This window comes from Pezoporus occidentalis, unplaced genomic scaffold (assembly GCF_034315485.1).
Source record: "Pezoporus occidentalis ecotype Australia unplaced genomic scaffold, CSIRO_AGI_Poc_V1 ctg355, whole genome shotgun sequence".
Classification (NCBI taxonomy): domain Eukaryota; kingdom Metazoa; phylum Chordata; class Aves; order Psittaciformes; family Psittacidae; genus Pezoporus; species Pezoporus occidentalis.
The window spans coordinates 163,101-183,569 of record NW_026915538.1 but is presented as its reverse complement, the minus strand read 5'-3'; the positions used below and the strand labels follow the sequence as shown (position 1 = coordinate 183,569).

The 20,469-nt window shown below is 56.3% G+C and overlaps 1 protein-coding gene across 3 annotated transcripts in view; it reads right to left on the bottom strand.

Moving 5' to 3' along the window:
• MYRF (myelin regulatory factor) overlaps positions 1-7,532 on the bottom strand; it is a 64,272-nt gene extending 56,740 nt beyond the window's left edge. For all 3 annotated transcript variants that reach the window (XM_062630528.1, XM_062630529.1, XM_062630530.1), the window contains exon 1: positions 7,319-7,532. In XM_062630528.1, coding sequence (XP_062486512.1) covers positions 7,319-7,364 — 46 coding nt within the window. In that variant the 5' untranslated portion in view covers positions 7,365-7,532. The remainder of the gene's footprint in view (positions 1-7,318) is intronic.
• Between the last annotated feature and the right edge of the window lie 12,937 nt (positions 7,533-20,469).

The window sequence follows — 20,469 nt, the reverse complement described above, 5'->3', positions numbered from 1 at the left end:
CTCTGACCCAAACCACCCTTTGATGCTACGAAACCATAAGTGGAGCCACCACACAGCCAAATGTGGTGTTCAATTCAACCCACCCTCAACTTCTAATAGCGCCCATTTCCCCTGCACAGCAGCAAACCCTCTTTCGGGCTCTGCAGCTCCACTGCTGATCTAACAGCCTCATCCCTCTCTGTCCATGCCCACTTGTGCCTGGAAAGCACCAAGGAGTCCATGGCATGGGTTCTCCCTCCCATATGATGCTGCCCCATAGGAGGGGCATCCTGCAAGCACCAGCTCGGGCCCAAAGCCACAAGGCTGTAGCTGTCTGTGGCTCCAGTCCCAGCTGCTCCCCTGTCCTCTGGCGAGGCACATGCTGGTTAATGATTCCTCAGACACATTCAGCTCGGTGAGGTCCTTATCAGAGGGTGCAAAGTCCAAGCCCAACCTGCAGCACTACTGGAAGGAGGCAAAGGGGTTCCCAGCAAGCTCTGCCCGAGCAACGCCATCCCCAGACAGGGAATTCCCCATGGAGAGAGGCACTGGAGGGATGCAAGCCACGGTCTGGGACCCTGTCTGGGCAGCACAAAGGGCAGACACCTGAAGCACTGCTGTGGGAGAGGGGTTTTACTGGCCATAGGCTGGTACCTTCCTAGCACAGCTCCCAGCTCCACATCACTTGGGTCTGGTCCAGGAGGAGGAATCCATGACGTCCCTAAACTCAAAGTGGTCCAGGACAGCAGGACCACATCCCTTTGAAAGGCCTCTTCTGGTTCTCACTATGTGACCATGCAGAGAACAAGAGCAGTAAGGAGAACAAGAGGGGTAAAGCAGGAAGCAGGCCACAGAACTATGATAGGAAGCAGGAAGTCCATGGGGAGAACTTCCCTGCACAGCACCCATGTGGGGGCCTGGCACAGAGAAGCTGCGGCTGCCCCATCCCTGGCAGTGTTCAAGGCCAGGTTGGACACAGGGGCTTGGAGCAAGCTGCTCCAGTGGAAGGTGCTGGGATTGGAGCTGGAGGAGCTTTAAGGTCCCTTCCAACCCAAACCATTCCATGCTTCTTCAGGCAATGCTGGATCCTCCCAGGATCCATTCTATTCCACGCTTACGCACCCAGGGACATGCAGCTGGGATGACTTCGGCCCCACAAGCCATTCCAAGTGAACACTAGACAAGGGTGAGGGTGCAGAGGGGAATCCTGCCTGCCCAGCACCCCTGTAAGGCTCCTCCTTGCCCGGCATCTCCTCCCCATGCCCTGGCACGCAGCAGCCCTTGCGCAAGCCCTGCGCAGGGAGCAGCGGGGGTAACCGGGCTCTCTTGAGTCACCGCCATGCCCGTCTCCATCAGCCTGGTCACACCTCCAGCACCATTCCCTTCCCAGCCACCTCTTCCTGCTGCCTCCTCCCAAAGCCCGTCCTGCTCCGTGGCCAGGACATCAACCCGTTGAAGATAACGTTAACCAGAACGCGGGCAAAGTACCTCCATCGACCCGCAGAGCCTCTGCGGGTGTTGTGCTCACCGTTGCTCCCTCTGAATCACAACCCACCCCTTATCAGATGCCTTGAGGATCCACCCTCCTATGAGCAGCTCTCTGGCCTGACTCCATACGGATGGTTCCTGTGCTTTTCCCAGCCAGGAACAAAGGAGTTTTGGGAGAGGGACCAGGGAGAAAGGGAAGACCCCAGAGAAGTGCCAGCACTGTCACACCATCATACCGGCAGCAGCAGATTGCTCTGCACTAGCGTTGTCCCGAGCAGTGGATGGGAACCTGCGCTTTGGATGAAGACTTTAGGACCCTCCTGCTGCTGGTCCTGTTGGGATGGAGGTGGCAGCTTCCCCCCATGGCCTCAGCCAAGCTCTGCAGACCACCGGTGATGAGCTCAAAGTCACATCTTCCTCTCCTCCCTGCTCTCTCCTTATGCCCTAGGATGGAGTGGGCTCAGCAGCATCCTCACGTTACCTGCTCTGGTTGATGGCCTGTGCTGCGCAGAGGGACACCCCACATGGAGTGGGCAGGGGAAGCTTGAAATAGAAGGGAGAGAGAACGGGACCAGGAAGCAATCACATTGGAAAAGAGAGATGGAGAAGGGAAAGCAAGGGTGGGAAGATCCCTGCCGTTACCTGCTCGGATCCAGCGCATCCTGAGCATGGTGGGAGCAGATGTCAGGATCCTGCTGTGTCCCTGCTCTGCCCCTCAGTCACCATGCTGCCTAGCTCAGCGTGTCCAGGTCCCAGCGCTGCTGCCTGTGGGTTCCCCCATTCCCTTTGGGAATAGTGGGAGGGCCCGGGAGGAGGCTGCTGCTGCGCGCTGGGATTTGGCTCTGCAGGGGGATTACCAGGAGGGATGGTCATGTGTTTGTGCTGTACCAGCTTCCCCAGGACCATTCTGTCACGGGCTGGCCCCGTGCAAAGCACTGCACACAAAGCCTCTTACCTTCCCCACTGCACCAGCCGGGCCGTGGAGATGCTGTCACCCTGCAAAGCCACCTGCCCAGAGTGAGGTCTGGGGAGGGAGCACCCAGTGATGCGCAGCAGGGATCACGTTGGGCTTCTCACATCAACCCCATGGTTCTCCACAGGGTTTCCCTGCTGCTTTCCCTCTGCTCTTGCTCAAAGAGCTCCACGCAGGCGGTGCAGCAAAGCCTCTCTCCATCACAGCATCAGCACTTGAAGATGCAGTTAGGGGATGCAAAGGGCTAAGGGGCAGCCAGGCACTGACCAGGCAGGGGCCTTGTTCAGCCTGGAGAAGAGAAGACTCCTGAAGGGGAGACCTGAGAGCAGCTCCAGTGCCTGAAGGGGCTGCAGGAAACCTGGAGAGGGGCTTGGGACAAGGGCCTGTAGGGACAGGCCAAGGGGAATGGCTTGAACCTGCCCGAGGGGAGACTGAGCTGAGCTCTGAGGCAGAAGCTCTTCCCTGGGAGGGTGCTGAGGCGCTGGCACAGGGTGCCCAGAGAAGCTGTGGCTGCCCCATCCCTGGCAGTGCTCAAGGGCAGGTTGGACACAGGGGCTTGGAGCAAGCTGCTCCAGTGGAAGGGGTTGGGGCTGGAGCCGGATGGGCTTTAAACTCCCTTCCAACCCAAACCAGGCTGGGATTCTAGGATTCTCCTTCCAGAAAGCACCGCTCCCCCCCTCCACACTCCAGAGCAGTGAAACCCTTCTCTGCTCATTCCCATCCACCTCCAAACCTCCCTGCAGACACACAGCACGCAGGAACCCATCCCGTACAACGCAGCACAGGGTGCAGACCTGGCAGCCCTGGGTTTAGTTCTTTACTTCAGCCCCATCCTTTTACCCCTCTTCATGCAAGGAACGCGGGGCAACGGCCCAGCCCTCTCCCTGCAGGGCTGCAAGGCAGCATTTCCTCCTCATACATAAAGTACTCCACAATACTCAATAAAACCCACCAAGAAAGTCACTCCTGGCATGAACACACGCACTGCTATGCACAAACCCAGTCTCTAACACACCCTGGCTGCCTTGCTGCTGGTAAACGGCCTGATGCTCCCTCCCAGCTCCTGCGACCCCTCTGGCATCACACACAGACCCATGGGGCACCCCATAAACGTGCCTCTGAATGCTCCAGCCACTTGTGCTCAGTGAAACCCTGCAAAGAGCTGCTCCATTCCCCCACTGGAAACCAGCCCTTCCTATTCACCCCACCACCCTTCCCCACCTACAATTCACCCCCAGACTCTTCACATTCTCCATTCCTTCTCCATCTCTCAGCCATCTGCCAACCCCCCCCTCCCCGCTCCCCAGCCCTGCTCTGCACATCCTGCCCCATAGACATTCTTTACCAGCCTCTTATCTCATAAATTAGCCATGGGAGCGAGCGGGATCCCGAATAGCTGAGCTCTGGCGTAACTGTTTCCCTGACGCGAGGGGCAGGCAGGGAGGAAGGTGAGGTTTCTAGCAGGGTGCCAGCCAAGGGTCAGACGCTTTCAACTCCCTTCTTTGCCTTTGATACAGACTACGAATGCTCTGCGTAAACACTCCCAGTGCCATGGAAGAGACCAGACTCCTTTCGCCCCGCTGCCAGGACCATCAGCATCCCACGCTCTCCGCCTCCGAGCTCCCCTTGGCAGGATGGTCCTGGGCATCATCATATACATTTAACAGTGATCCTAATGGAAACCAGGAGAGAGATGGGCTTCCCAATGCAGGCAAACCCACCTTAAGGGTGCTGCTGATCAGACCCACACTCACAGCATCTTCATTCCAGGAGGGTGTGAAGTGATGCTCAACCCATCGCTTTCCCAGCCCCTTCCCAAAGCAACCAGGTTGGAAAAGACCTTTAAGACCATCAAGTCCAACCGTTCCCCAGCCCTGCCAAGGCCACCACTAACCCATGGCACTGAGGGCCTTGTCTATAGGGTTTGTGAGCACTTGCAGGGCCGGTGCCCTGGGCAGCCTGTTCCAATGCCTGAGCACCCTCTGGGGCAGGAATTGTTCCTCAGCTCCATCTAAACCTGCCCTGGGGCAGCTTGAGGCCGTTTCCTCTTGTCCCATCCCTTGTTCCTTGGGAGCAGAGCCCAGCCCCATCCTGGCTCCATCCTCCCGTCAGGCGGTTGCAGAGAGCAATAAGATCACATCAAAGCCTTGGCCTTTTCACATCATTTTGCTTCTCCATCCTTGCACATCCCAGATCCCACTCTCTAGGAGCAGACGGACAGGTTCCAGGGCAGCAAGGACTGAGAGCTCTCATTATGACATTGGAGACAGGGAAATTGGACCTGAGATGATGGGAACATCCACTGCCCTGGACAAGGCTTGCTCTACAGACGGGACCTGCTGCTGGAGCCAGGCAAATGCCAGGCTTTGGAAGGAGCACAGCCCCCAGCCCTCTTCCACAGCTCATCCAGCACAGCCCCCGCTCCCAAAGAGCCTGCCAGGAGAGCCCAGTTAATCCTTGTCTGACACTGAAATACCGAGTGCTACCCGAGCACTAAGGGACTGCTCTGATCCACGGTGGGATCGCATCCCGCAGGCTCGGATCCCGGGCAAAGGCAAGCAAAGGAAAGGAAATTCCCAAATTAATTGAATCTGCAGGAAGAGATCCCTTTAGTGTAACACCTCTGCTTGGAGAGGACGTGATCTGCGAGGAGGAAAACCGCTTCACTATAGGAGAAAAGGTGGTTTGAAGATGCTCCCTGTAGAAGGGAATCGGACACCTAAAGAAGCGATGGGCAGCGAGGGATTGGTTCTACTCGTGGATTGATGCCTGTAAATGGATAAACTCTGTCAGAGCTTGTTCCCCATGAGATGACACATCCAGAAACCATTAATCCTGCAGGACAGCAGGATTCCAGGGCAAATCCCGCTCCGTGCTGCGCTTTCAGGCACTGACCTTCCCTTCCAAACCACAGCGGCTCAGTCTGGCCACGACCATAGCGTGCACAAAAGGGAAGAACCTTGCTCCTTCTTGTGCTGCACCAACTGAACCGAGCGGGAATCCTCCCTGCAAAGCTTTCTCCTCTTCCCCCGTCACCCTCAAACGCTGTGTTGGAATAGATGCTCCTTAAGAACGTCACCAAAGGGATCTGCTGCCTGAACACAGCCATCAGCCACCACGGGCTCCGTGAGGAAACTGAGCTTTAGGTCGTTCTAAACAGGGAGTTATACAAGGGAGCAAGCAGAAACATCCTTCAGGTTCCCTCACTTGCAGGGGTGAGGTGGTTTTAGTTCAAAAGAGAGAAAAAGGTGGAAAGAAAGAAGGAGAAAAAGGCAAAAAGATAAAGTGAGAAAGAAGGAAAGGGAAAGAAGGGTAAAGAGAGGAAGAATCCAGGATGGTTGAGGCTGGCAGGGACCTCTTGAGCTCAGCTCCACATCTCCAGCAGGGTCACCCACAGCACCAAGCAAGCAAGAACAAGACAGGAGAAGAAAGAACCCTTCCACCTGCCAAACGATGCTCTGGGGAGGGAGAGAGGAATTCCACTTCTACAAAGGAAAGGAAGGGACAGGCAGTGAGGAACTGGTGCTGAGCAAGGGCTCTGCAGGCGCTGGGTGGGTGCTCAGGGCCCAGTGGACAGGAGTTAGGAGATGGGTCCAAGTGGAACCCTAAATGCAAAACAAAGGCTCTGAAGGCTGAAGACAGGCTGGGAGCATGAGAAGAGCCCTTGTGGTGAGGTTTCCCATCCCTGGTGCTCCTGGGAATCCCAAACCATGGCTGGGACAAACCAGGCTTCCCATCCCTGGTGCTCCTGGGAATCCCAAACCATGGCTGGGACACACAGGGAATGCTTTTCCCCTTGAAGCAGAGGAGGTGCATTACTGATGCATCACACGGATGCCAGAAGTGAGGAAAGTGAGCAGGGAGCAGCATGAGCCTCTGTTTGCTCTGAGAGCATCTCCTGCTTGTGGCGCATCTTCACCTTCCTCCCCAGGGCAAGCCCTTCCACCAGCCAAAGAAACAGAAGGGACACAAAGCACAGCACGAGGACTCCAGATGGGATCCATCTCCAGAGCTGCCCAGTGCACACAACCTGCTCTCCACGGACCAGGATCCCCCCTAGCAGACCCCAAACTGTCCCATCAGCAGTAAGGCCCTATTGACACAACAGAGCCGCACTAGGATGGGCGCGATGTCCCCCACTCAACTGGTTGGGTACCAGGGGCTCCCATCAAGGTGCACAAGGCACAGCAACCAAAACCTCTGCCTGGCAAACGTCCCACCGGGGAACAAGGGGCACACGGAGCGAGCCCAGCGCCAGAGAGGAGAAACAAAGACAACAGCACAAGGGAGACGCAACAACACAGTCAACAAGGAAGAGCGGAGCCAACAAAGCCAGAGCGGGGAGAAGAAAACACGGACCAAGGGAAGCACAACAAAGGGAATGGAGGTCCCAAAGCCACACGGTGCAGTCCCCACCGACCCCTCAGGTGCCTGGGGCAACGGCGTTTTGCTGCTGCTTGAGCGAGAGCAAACTCTCTTTACAAGCCCTTTTCCACCCTTGGTTTAGGTACGAGCTGCTGTCGGTTTGCACTGACGGGAAAGAGTCTGCTCTGCAGAGATGCCCAAAGGGGCTTGGGCTGTGGTTGGGCACTGACGGTGCGGGGTTCGCTGCTGGAGGCCCCATCTTCTCCATCGGAGCGAGTTCCCCGACGAACGCACAGTGGGGATCCTGCTTCCAGCACCCTGCAACCCAGCCCACGAGGACATGAGGCTGTGCCAAGGGGAGAGGGCAGCAGGAGCCTGACCCCACACCCCAGCTCCTATGGGGACCGGGGAGGGCCACTCCGATGTCCTCAACGGGGTGGCGGCGGCGGCGGGCACCCAGCGCACACCGCAACGCAGCCGGAGCGCAGCGGGGCACCGAGGCTCAGCCCTTACCTTCAAAGAAGCGCTGCAGAGCCTCCGTCTCGTCCACCACCTCCATGGCTCTGCCATGCACCGCGCCGGCAGCCTCAGTGTCCGCGCCCGCAGCGGGGCATCCCCCGGGGCTCCCTGCGCTCCGCCGCCGTCCTCAGCCCCCGCCGCGGGGTCCGGCTCCCGGTGCCGCTGCCGGCGCCGAGCGCGGCCGCCCGCAACCCATCGGCCTCCGCCGCTGCCCCCGAGCCTGGGGCTGCCGCGCCCGCTCCTCCCCTCCGCTCCTCCTCCGCTTCCTCCGCCTTCTCTTCCTCCTCCCGCCGGCAGGGAGAGCCCGTCCGGAACCGGGGCTGCCCCCGAAACCGGCTCCTTGTGTCCCCTTGCAGAGCCTTTTCCCACTGTAAAAGCCCCAGTTCTCAAGCCCGAAACCGGGTCTTTGTCCCCCCCAAAAAGTGCCTTTTCCCACCCAGTTCTCAAGCCCGAAACTGGGTCCTTGTCCCCCCAAAAAAGTGCCTTTTCCCACCCAGTTCTCACACCCGAAACCGGGTCTTTGTCCCCCCCAAAAGTGCCTTTTCCCACTATAAAAGCCCCAGTTCTCAAGCCCGAAACTGGGTCCTTGACCCCCCCAAAAAGTGCCTTTTCCCACTATAAAAGCCCCAGTTCTCAAGCCCGAAACTGGGTCCTTGACCCCCCCAAAAAGTGCCTTTTCCCACCCAGTTCTCAAGCCCGAAACCAGGTCCTTGTCCCCCCAAATGTGCCTTTCCCCACTATAAAAGCCCCAGTTCTCAAGCCCGAAAGCAGGTCCTTGCCCCCCCCCAAAAAAGTGCCTTTTCCCGCTATAAAAGCCCCAGTTCTCAAGCCCGAAACCCGGTCCTTGTCCCCCCAAAAAAGTGCCTTTTCCCACCCAGTTCTCACACCCGAAACCGGGTCTTTGTCCCCCCCAAAAGTGCCTTTTCCCACTATAAAAGCCCCAGTTCTCAAGCCCGAAACTGGGTCCTTGACCCCCCCAAAAAGTGCCTTTTCCCACTATAAAAGCCCCAGTTCTCAAGCCCGAAAACGGGTCTTTGTCCCCCCAAAAAGTGCCTTTTCCCACCCAGTTCTCAAGCCCGAAACCAGGTCCTTGTCCCCCCCAAAATGTGCCTTTCCCCACTATAAAAGCCCCAGTTCTCAAGCCCGAAAGCAGGTCCTTGCCCCCCCCCAAAAAAGTGCCTTTTCCCGCTATAAAAGCCCCAGTTCTCAAGCCCGAAACCGGGTCTTTGTCCCCCCAAAAAAGTGCCTTTTCCCACCCAGTTCTCACACCCGAAACCGGGTGTTTGTCCCCCCAAAAGTGCCTTTTCCCACTATAAAAGCCCCAGTTCTCAAGCCCGAAACTGGGTCCTTGACCCCCCCAAAAAGTGCCTTTTCCCACTATAAAAGCCCCAGTTCTCAAGCCCGAAACTGGGTCCTTGACCCCCCAAAAAAGTGCCTTTTCCCACCCAGTTCTCAAGCCCGAAACCAGGTCCTTGTCCCCCCCAAAATGTGCCTTTCCCCACTATAAAAGCCCCAGTTCTCAAGCCCGAAAGCAGGTCCTTGCCCCCCCCAAAAAAGTGCCTTTTCCCGCTATAAAAGCCCCAGTTCTCAAGCCCGAAACCCGGTCCTTGACCCCCCAAAAAAGTGCCTTTTCCCACCCAGTTCTCACACCCGAAACCGGGTCTTTGTCCCCCTCAAAAAAGTGCCTTTCCCCACTATAAAAGCCCCAGTTCTCAAGCCCGAAACCCGGTCCTTGTCCCCCCCAAAAAGTGCCTTTTCCCACCCAGTTCTCAAGCCCGAAACCGGGTCCTTGACCCCCCCATAAAGTGCCTTTTCCCACCCAGCTCTCAAGCCCGAAACCGGGTCTTTGTCCCCCCCAAAATTTGCCTTTCCCCACTATAAAAGCCCCAGTTCTCAAGCCCAAAACCGGCTCCTTGTGTCCCCTTACAGAGCCTTTTCCCACTATAAAAGCCCCAGTCATCAATCCCGAAACCCGGTCCTTGTCCCCCCCATAAAGTGCCTTTTCCCACCCAGTTCTCAAGCCTGGAACCAGGTCCTTGTGTCCGTCCGTCCCGTCCCCCCCCCCCCCCCCAAATGTGCCTTTTCCCACTATAAAAGCCCCAGTTCTCACACCCGAAACCGGGTCTTTGTCCCCCCAAAAAAGTGCCTTTTCCCACTGTAAAAGCCCCAGTTCTCAAAGACGAAACTGGGTCCTAGTCCCCCCCATAAAGTTCTTTTCCCCAATAAAAGCCTCAATTCTCAAACCCAAACCCGGGTCCTCTTCCCCCCCTCAAAATTGCCTTTTCCAGCTATAAAAGCCTCAGTTCTCAAGCCCGAAACTGGGTCCTTGTGCCCCCAGAAATCCCTTTTCCCACTATAAAAGCTCCAATTCTTAAAGCCAAAACCGGGTACTTGACCCCCCTAAAAAGTGCCTTTTCCCACCCAGTTCTCACACCAGAAACCAGGTCCTTGTCCCCCCAGAAGTGCCTTTTCCTACTATAAAAGCCTCAGTTCCCAAAGCCAAAACCAGGTCCTTGTCCCGTCCCGTCCCCCAAGTCTTCTCCCACTATAGAAGCTCCAATTCCCAAAGCCAAAACTGGGTCCTTGTCCCCCCAAAAATGCCTTTTCCCACCCAGTTCTCAAACCAGAAAACAGGTCCTTGTCCCCCCCAAAATATGCCTTTTCCCACTATAAAAGCCCCAGTTCTCACAGCCGAAACTGGGTCCTTGTCCCCCCAAAAGTGTCTTTACCCACTATAAAAGTCTCGGTTCTCAAAGCCGAAACTGGGTCCTTGTCCCCCCAAAAGTGCCTTTACCCACTATAAAAGTCTCGGTTCTCAAAGCCGAAACTGGGTCCTTGTCCTCCCCAAAAGTGCCTTTTCCCACCCAGTTCTCAAACCTGAAGCCAGGTCCTTGACCCCCCCAAAAAGTGCCTTTCCCCACTATAAAAGCCCCAGTTCTCAAGCCTGAAACTGGGTCCTTGTCCCCCCATAAAGTGCCTTTTCCTACTAAAAAAGCCTCAATTCTCAAACCCAAACCCGGGTCCTCTTCCCCCCAGAAAATGCTTTTTCCAACTATAAAAGCCTCAGTTCTCAAAGCCGAAACCGGGTCCTTGTCCCCCCAAAAATGCCTTTTCCCACCCAGTTCTCAAAGCCGAAACCAGGTCCTTGTCCCCCCAAAAATGCCTTCTCCCACCCAGTTCTCAAGCCCGAAACCAGGTCCTTGTCCCCCCAAAAATGCCTTCTCCCACCCAGTTCTCAAGCCCGAAACCAGGTCCTTGTCCCCCCAAAAATGCCTTCTCCCACCCAGTTCTCAAGCCTGAAACCAGGTCCTTGTCCCCCCAAAAATGCCTTCTCCCATCCAGTTCTCAAGCCCGAAACCAGGTCCTTGTCCCCCCAAAAATGCCTTTTCCCACCCAGTTCTCAAGCCTGAAACCGGGTCCTTGTCCCCCCAAAAATGCCTTTTCCCACCCAGTTCTCAAAGCCGAAACCAGGTCCTTGCCCCCCAAAAATGCCTTTTCCCACCCAGTTCTCAAAGCTGAAACCGGGCCCTTGTCCCCCCAAAAATGCCTTCTCCCACCCAGTTCTCAAGCCCGAAACCAGGTCCTTGTCCCCCCAAAAATGCCTTTTCCCACCCAGTTCTCACACCCGAAACCGGGTCTTTGTCCCCCCAAAAATGCCTTCTCCCACCCAGTTCTCACACCCGAAACCGGGTCCTTGTCCCCCCAAAAATGCCTTTTCCCACCCAGTTCTCAAGCCCGAAACCGGGTCCTTGTCCCCCCCAAAATGCCTTCTCCCACCCAGTTCTCAAGCCTGAAACCGGGTCCTTGTCCCCCCAAAAATGCCTTTTCCCACCCAGTTCTCAAAGCCGAAACCAGGTCCTTGTCCCCCCAAAAATGCCTTTTCCCACCCAGTTCTCAAAGCCGAAACCAGGTCCTTGTCCCCCCAAAAATGCCTTTTCCCACTCTAAACCCCCCAGCCCTCAAACCCAACCACAACCCCCCCCAAACCCCCTCTTAGCCCCACACCCCAGCCCCGGGGGGGAAGGGCCTCTTGTGTTTTCTTGCCCAGATGTGGCCACAATCGCTCCCGATGCCCCCCGAAATCAGCTACATAACAGTGCAGTATCTAAATGAAGTTACAGTGATGTGACCACAGTTCACCAAACGCAGAGCCCCTGCCAGGCCAGCACTGTGGGGCCATTCTCTCCGGGGCAGATAAAGCACACAATGAGGTTTTGTTTGGCCCCACAACCCAATTCAGAAGGGCAGATTCTCTTAGATATATAAATATATTTTCCCAGCTCTCACAGCTGTGCAGTGACCAATTCTTCTCTAGGGAGGGGAGAGGGACCGAGGTTTGGGGACAGTAATAGGTCTATTATGTCGGGGATGGAGAGAAAGAGCTCAACAGCCCTTTTTTCTTCTCTTTCTCCCCATCTCTTTCCATTAAGACAATTGTTATTCTCTGGTCCCCCACGCCTCTTGTTCCTATGCACACAGACCCACCTCCCCCAGCGCTGGGGACAAGCTGTATGGGAAGGAAGTGGATTTGCTCTTGCTGGCCCCAAATCCAGTCAGTCCCAAGTCAGGCTTTAGGCCTGGGATCGGATGGGGCCCCAGAACTAAATGCTCCTGCTACAGTTCAAGCCCTGACCCTTGGTCCCCCATCCTCCTAACACCCCATTATCCCTGCTCAGCAAGAGCATCCTGGGTGAAGATGCTGGGAACAGAGATCCCAGCGACCCACAGCCCCGGACACGTGCTTTACACCTGAGGATGCAACAGAAAATGCTCACAGGGGATCCTCCCCCTTTACTCCACTCTGGGAACACCCCCCTGCAACCCTGATCCAGCTCTGGGGCAGCAGCACAAGAGGGACCTGGAGCTGTTGGAGCGAGGCCAGAGGAGGCCATGGAGATGCTGTGAGGGCTGGAGCAGCTCTGCTCTGGAGCCAGGCTGAGAGAGCTGGGCTGGGGCAGCCTGGACAAGAGAAGGCTCCTGAAGGGGAGACCTGAGAGCAGCTCCAGTGCCTGAAGGGGCTGCAGGAAACCTGGAGAGGGGCTTGGGACAAGGGCCTGTAGGGACAGGCCAAGGGGAATGGCTTGAACCTGCCCGAGGGGAGACTGAGATGAGCTCTGAGGCAGAAGCTCTTCCCTGTGAGGGTGCTGAGGCGCTGGCACAGGGTGCCCAGAGAAGCTGTGGCTGCCCCATCCCTGGCAGTGTTCAAGGCCAGGTTGGACACAGGGGCTTGGAGCAAGCTGCTCCAGTGGAAGGGGTTGGGGTTGGAGCTGGATGAGCTTTAAGCTCCCTTCCAACCCAAACCACGCTGTGAGTCCGTGGCTCTATGGAGGACTTGAGCTCAGTGCTACTGGCACGCAGAAAAGGTCCCCCCGCACTTGCTCCTGGCCAGGTCTTGCTTATACAACCTCCTCTGCCCTCCCCACTGGGTCACTGCAGCGTTACCCCCCCATAAGCGCTGCTGTTGTGGCACCAGGCCTCCAAGTGCATCCCCTCCGCGTGTCCCAGCGGCAGCTGATAAATCACAGCAGCGGCCGGCGGGAGCTCAAGCACAATAAAACAACAAGGGAAGGGCAAGGCTATTCTGGGTCACTTCACTGTGCTCAGCAGAGGCAGCACAAGGACCTGTGAAGAGGCCAGGCTGGCGGGTGAACAAGTTCCTGCCTGTTATGGACCTGAAAGCTAGGGCCAAAGATGATAGAATCATAGAATGGTTTGGGTTGGAAAGGAGCTTAAGATCACCCAGCTCCAACCCCCTGCCATGGGCAGGGACACCTCACACTGAACCAGGTCAAAGTAACCTCACCTGGAGCATTGTGTGCAGTTCTGGTGTCCTCAACATAAAAAGGACATGGAACTGTTGGAACAAGGCCAGAGGAGGCCACGAGGATGCTCAGGGGCTGGAGCAGCTCCCGTATGGCGCCAGGCTGAGAACGCTGGGGCTGTTGAGCCTGGAGAAGAGAACCTGCTTGGAGACCTCAGAGCAGCTTCCAGTGTCTGAAGGGGGCCTATAGGGATGCTGGGGAGGGACTCTTCATTAGGGACTGCAGTGACAGGACAAGGGGTAATGGGTTCAAACTGAAACAGGGGAGGTTTAGATTGGATCTAAGGAGGAAATTCTTTCCTGTGAGGGTGCTGAGGCACTGGAATGGGTTGCCCAGGGAGGTTGTGAATGCTCCATCCCTGGCAGTGTTCAAGGACAGAGCCTTGGGTGCCATGGTTTAGTGTGAGGTGTCCCTGCCCATGGCAGGGGGGTTGGAACCGGATGATCTTAAGGTCCTTTCCCACCCTAACTGTTCTATGATTCTATGATTTAAAGGCAAATAACCCTGGGAGCGATTTGCTTCCCATGTGGAACCGTCTGAACCGACCGCATCAGTCTCTGCTTGGGATCCCCACCATCCCAGGGGTAAATTCACCCTTCCCACAACACATCCTGGACCAGCCAGTCCTCCCGGTCACTCACGCCACTAAGGAGACACGAAAACCCCTTCGAGAGCCCCCCACTAGAGTAAAACCCCAGCAAAGCAGAGAAACACCCTAAGAACAGAGCAGGGGGGGGCAGGACGAACACAGCTCTCAGCTCTATTGTCCAAAGGGAGCACAGGAGCAGGCAGGGCAGCGGGCCAGAAATGATCTCTGGAATAACTCAGTGCCTTTGGGCAACAGCATGAAGGTGTTTGTAGCCAAAATAGAGCCATGGTATCCCAGGCTCAACACCGTTCCACCTGCATGGGACCATTAGCACAGTCCCATGTACCAAGTTACTGTATGAGTAAGATGAAGAAATCCCACTCCCACTTTGCATGGGGAAGGCAGAGGTCGGAGTGGCCGCTCTCATCCCAACCAAAGCAAGCAGGGTGTGCAACACAAGCTGTGGCTCCTAACAGCGTGAATGGGGCTACAAGGATGCTGGGGAGGGCCTCTTCATCAGGGACTGGAGTGATGGGATGAGGGGTGATGGGTTTCAACTGGAACAGGGGAAGTTCAGGTTGGAGATAAGGAAAAAGCTCTGCACCAACATCACCCCTTCCCAAAAGGGGAAAGAGCTGGTCCCTTACAGCAATGAGCTCAGAATGCAGCACTTCAGAGCTGTGCTGTGCAATCCCCAGAGATCACACAGTAATATATATACTATATTAGTGATACACAGATAGATAATATATATACCGTATTAGTGATACACAGAGAGATCTGAACCCACAAAAGTTATTACATCACTTTGAACTATTGCTGCACAGAAGGCAACAGCTGGAAATCCAGCCCCCATCACCATGTGCCATTTGCTTTCCTTTCTGCCATCCCTGCTGCTGTCCCTCCCTACCACTCCACGTCCTCCTCATTTCCCACATCTCTTCCCGTTGGATAGAATCATTGAATAGACTCATGGAATGGTTTGGGTTGGAAAGGAGCTTAAGATCACCCAGTTCCAACCTCTTGCCACAGGCAGGGACACCTTCCACTGGAGCAGCTTGCTCCAAGCCCCTGTGTCCAACCTGGCTTTGAACACTGCCAGGGATGGGGCAACCACAGCTTCTCTGGGCACCCTGTGCCAGCGCCTCAGCATCCTCTTCCTTATCTCCAACCTGGATCCCCCCTGTTTCAGTTTGAACCCGTCACCCCTCATCCCATCACTCCAGGCCCTGATGAAGAGTCCATCCCCAGCATCCCTGTATCCCCTTCAGACACTGGAAGCTGCTCTGAGCTCTCCAAGGAGCTCCAGCATTCCCAGCCTGGCTCCATACGGGAGCTGCTCCAGCCCCTGAGCATCCTCGTGGCTCCTCTGGATATACACAAACGCCCTCATTTCCTCTCTGCCAACTCCCCTCTCCCCATCCCATGTGCCGGGGCAGGAATGGGGGCCAGGGAAGGGCTGCAGGGACGTTACTCACGGGAGGCGGGGCTGTTGCTGCCTCCAGCGCTGGATTTCAGCTTCAAAGCACCACAAAAAGAATGCATCCAGCAGTTGTGGTCCCTCACCCCATCCCTCCCCGCACCCCAACCCGCACCCAGGCTGCTCAGGCACAGCAGGAAGGCCTTTTACTTCTATCTTCCCTCCTCAGCATCAAGCATGGATCCAGCCTCGGTCCCTGGGCCATGGAACCATCTAACGTGAGGCTCACCTGAGCAGGGCACTTTGGTCAAGAGATGTCCGATGGCTCCTTCTTCACCATGAGGGTGCTGAGGCGCTGGCACAGGGTGCCCAGAGAAGCTGTGGCTGCCCCATCCCTGGCAGTGTTCAAGGCCAGGTTGGACACAGGGGCTTGGAGCAAGCTGCTCCAGTGGAAGGGGTTGGGGTTGGAGCTGGAGGAGCTTTAAGCTCCCTTCATCCCGAACCATTCCATGATGCCATAGGAAAGCAGAGAAACCATAACACTGATCTCCTGTCACTCTTGAAGGCTGCAGGAAGAAGGTGCTATGGGGGTAAATAATATGGAAGAGCCTCATTCCAGCAGGTCCCTCCCTCCGCTCCCACCATCCCCTTCCATGAGCTGGCGAGTCTGGAGTTACCCATAGGTAATGGTCCCTCTGGTTTGTTCCACACTGCAGTGAGGGGCTTTGGAATCTCCTTAGGGTTAATGCAAGGGGGAAACCTGGCAGCTACCCTGTGACACCATCCTGGCTTCCTGACCTGGGGCAGTGTGGGATGGCATAGGTGACAGGGTCAGTGGCTTCCATACACATTACACTGTACTCTACAAGGGTTACCGGGGTTTGGGGTGAGAAAGGGTCTGATGTGTAAAAGACTTCATTTGGGGACGGGTCCACGCAGCCTTGTCCGTGCTCTACACAGAGTCTGACAGGGTTTGAGCCTGTACAGAACCTGTATTCCCCATGGAGAAACTCCTCTCCTTGAGCCCACCTGACTTCCCCTGGGAAGAGCCGTTGCTCTGACCTGGTGTGACAATGCTGCTTCGAGCCCAAGCAGTGAACCCAGCAGCACCACAGGAAGACCAAAACCTTCACAAGAAGACTATGGCTTCAGTGAGTGACTCCATCAGAACACAGGCGATGCCAGGAGGCAGCAAGCTGGCAAGGACTCATGGAATGGTTTGGGTGGGAAGGGACCATAAAATCATCCAAGGACCCCTTCCACTGGAGCAGCTTGCTCCAAGCCCCTGTGTCCAACCTGGCCTTCAACACTGCCAGGGAGGGGGCAGCCACAGCTTCTCTGTGCCAGCGCCTCAGCACCCTCATAGTGAAGTATTCCTTCCTTACATCCAGTCTGGATCCCCCCTGTTTCAGTTTGAAGCCATGACCCCTTGTCCTATCACTCCAGCATCCTTGTAGCCCCCTTCAGACGCTGGAAGCTGCTCTGAGGTCTCCGCACAGCTTCTCTTCTCCAGGCTAAATGGACGGTGATGGAAGCCTTAGTGCTGCTCTGCTTCTTGTTCCTACGCTCTACCAAAACCCCCCTCTGTTGGAGCTCAGCACCTTCCTCCCGTTCTTGTAACTGGGCTTTGCCTGAGGACACAGAGGCAGACACAAAGGGACCGCTTAGAGGTAACATCAGTGCAGTAAAAGGAGTGTCATTCGCTCTGGGGTCATTGGCCTCATTGGCTGCAGCATCACCAACGCTGTCATCACGGATGTGCGAGCACACCTTGACTGCTCCACTGCTTTGCCAAGGCAGCCTGAACATGGAGATGCTTCCGCTCCCTGCACAGCCTCAGGAGGGCACCCAGAGGGGCTTGGTTCTCCCTCTGTGCCAAGGTGCCCCCTCCATTCCACCAGCACTTCCCTGCGCACACACTGGATCATAGAATCATTGAACAGTTAGGGTTGGAAAGGACCTTAAGATCATCCAGTTCCAACCCCCCTGCCATGGGCAGGGACACCTCACACTAAACCATGGCACCCAAGGCTCTGTCCAGCCTGGCCTTGAACACTGCCAGGGATGGAGCATTCACAACCTCCCTGGGCAACCCATTCCAGTGCCTCAGCACCCTCACAGGAAAGAATTTCCTCCTTAGATCCAACCTAAACTTCCCCTGTTTCAGTTTGAACCCGTTACCCCTTGTCCTGTCACTACAGTCCCTAATGAAGAGTCCCTCCCCAGCATCCCTATAGGCCCCCTTCAGACACTGGAAGCTGCTCTGAGGTCTCCACACAGCTTCTCTTCTCCAGGCTCAACAGCCCCAACTTCCTCAGCCTGTCTTCATACAGGAGGTGCTCCAGCCCCTGAGCATCCTTGTGGCCTCCTCTGGCCTTGTTCCAACAGTTCCATGTCCTTTTTATGTTGAGGACACCAGAACTGCACACAATGCTCCAGGTGAGGTCTCACGAGAGCAGAGCAGAGGGGCAGGATCACCTCCTTGGACCTGCTGGTCACGCTGCTTTGGATGCAGCCCAGGACACGGTTGGTTTCTGGGCTGCGAGCTCACACTGAAGCCGGCTCATGTTCATTTTCTCATCAACCAACACCCCCAAGTCCTTCTCCTTGGGCTGCTCTGAATCTCTTCTCTGCCCAACCTGTAGCTGGGCCTGGGACTGCTCCGACCCAGGTGCAGGACCTTGCACTTGGCATGGTTGAACTCCATGAGGTTGGCATCAGCCCACCTCACAAGCGTGTCGAGGTCCCTCTGGATGGCATTCCTTCCCTCCAGCGTATCAATGAATGCTGTCAACTCTCCCTAATTCCCAACTCTTCCAACTCATTCCCCCTTGAATTCCTCCTGTAACTGGATTGAGGGAGCCTAAACACAGCCCAGCTGAAGAGCCAGGGCTCATACCAAGTCCAGCCACTCGCTTTCTTCCCTTGATTTTGCCCTTAGACAAATCTCCCCACCTTAAACACCCTTTCTCCTTACCCTCCATCCTCCTATGGCCTTACACAGGAACATCCTTCCCTCCAGCGCTCCCTGTGGCAGCCAGCACAGCAACGTCTGAAACCGCAGCAGGCTTTGCTCTCCCCACCACATCCCTGTGGGCCTCTCCTCCAAGCTGCCCCAAAGCTTTCACCTTCATGCTACAGCATCTCCACGCCTCAAACACCGCTGTGATTGCTCCCTCATCACCAGGCAGGGGTTGTTCTGGGAGCCGCCAGATGTGCAGCACGCAGGAGGCTCAGCACGGCAGCGGTGCAGGCTCCTAAACACAGCGCTGTTTGCTTGGGCTGCCTCCAGCTCGGGATTCAGGGAATTCTTGCCCCTCTCCCTTAGGCACTGGAGCTGCTCTAAGGTCTCCCCTTCAGGAGCCTTCTCTTGTCCGGGCTGAGCCAGCCCAGCCCTCTCACACAACACATCCCACACGTGGATCTTCCAACCACAGCACCCAACGCAGACCCATGGGGCAGGCAGAGCTTCACCAGCCCAAGCCCTGTCCTTGCAGAGCTTCTCTCAGCAGTGGCCTGCTTTGGCTGTGAGTGTCCTTCATCATGAGACTATGGAGAGGGAGAAGAGCAGAGGATAAGCCTGGAGAAGGGAAGCTGCGGGGAGACCTCAGAGCAGCTTCCAGTGTCTGAAGGGGCCTATAGGGATGCTGGGGAGGGACTCTTCATTAGGGACTGCAGTGACAGGACAAGGGGTAACGGGTTCAAACTGAAACAGGGGAAGTTTAGATTGGATCTAAGGAGGAAAGTCTTTGCTGTGAGGGTGCTGAGGCACTGGAATGGGTTGCCCAGGGAGGTTGTGAATGCTCCATCCCTGGCGGTGTTCAAGGCCAGGTTGGACAGAGCCTTGGGTGCCATGGTTTAGTGTGAGGTGTCCCTGCCCATGGCAGGGGGTTGGAACTGGGTGATCTTAAGCTCCTTTCCAACCCTAACTGTTCTATGGTTCTAGGATGCAATCCTGCCCTTCTCCAATGCCCTGAACACACCCCAGGGAGCTCCCACGCTGTGCAGACGGAAGCAGTCTGTTGTGGGCTCAGGCTGTTATCTCCTCTTGGCAAGAGATCTGCCCTGGTAAAGCTCTCCCTGGTTATTCATTAACTGCAAGAGGTTCGTTCCCAAGATGGAGAGAATACCAGCATTGATTGAGAAACTGAATAAAGGATGGCCCTTGGCAACGGGCACCAAAAGTGGGGATCCTCTCTGTCACTGGCGAGCGGAGGAGTCAGAAGCACAAAGGCTCAGACCAGCACCACTGGGATTCAGAACAACAGGGGCAGAGAGGGAGCATCGCCACAGAAGGATTGGTCCAAACCTTTTGGGGTTGGAAAGGTCATAATAAATAGAACCATGGAATGGGTTGGGTTGGAAGGGAGCTTAAAGCTCATCCAGTTCCAACCCCAACCCCTTCCACTGGAGCAGCTTGCTCCAAGCCCCTGTGTCCAACCTGCCCTTGAACACTGCCAGGGATGGAGCAGCCACAGCTTCTCTGGGCACCCTGTGCCAGCGCCTCAGCACCCTCACAGGGAAGAGCTTCTGCCTAAGAGCTCATCTCAGTCTCCCCTCGGGCAGGTTCAAGCCATTCCCCTTGGCCTGTCCCTACAGGCCCTTGTCCCAAGCCCCTCTCCACGTTCCCTGCAGCCCCTTCAGGCACTGGAGCTGCTCTCAGGTCTCCCCTTCAGGAGCCTTCTCTTGTCCAGGCTGCCCCAGCCCAGCTCTCTCAGCCTGGCTCCAGAGCAGAGCTGCTCCAGCCCTCGCAGCATCTCCATGGCCTCCTCTGGCCTCTCTCCAACAGCTCCACGTCCCTCTTGTGCTGCTGCCCCAGAGCTGGATCAGGGCTGCAGGGGGGCTCTCCACATAGCACAGCAGAGGGGCAGGATCCCCTCTCTGAGCTGCTACTCACACCCTGCAGATGCAGCCCAGCCCACGGAGGGGTTCTAGGTTGCAAGGGCACAGATGAACCCTTCCAGCAGTGAGATCCCCCCTCTCCAAGGCCATTCCCTCACATCTATTATCGTTAGCCCCCCCCAGGCCCGCACTTCCCACCTGCAGAGAAGCAGGCAGCAACACTTCAGTCCCAGGATGCTCAGCTGAGCACTGGGAACTCCACTGATGGGAGCACCCACAGCAGGCAGCGCTGCCAGCACGGGCACAGCACCCTCTGCTGAAGTGTCCTGTACCTGCTATTGCATCTCCCCGCAAGGACATCCCAGGTTCATCGAGCCCCTCTGCTGACTCTGAGAGGAACACAAGCCCACAGAGCTGCTGCTGCCTTCAAGGAAGGTCTGTTAATGGAAGAACAGCAGCGTAAGGTGAGATT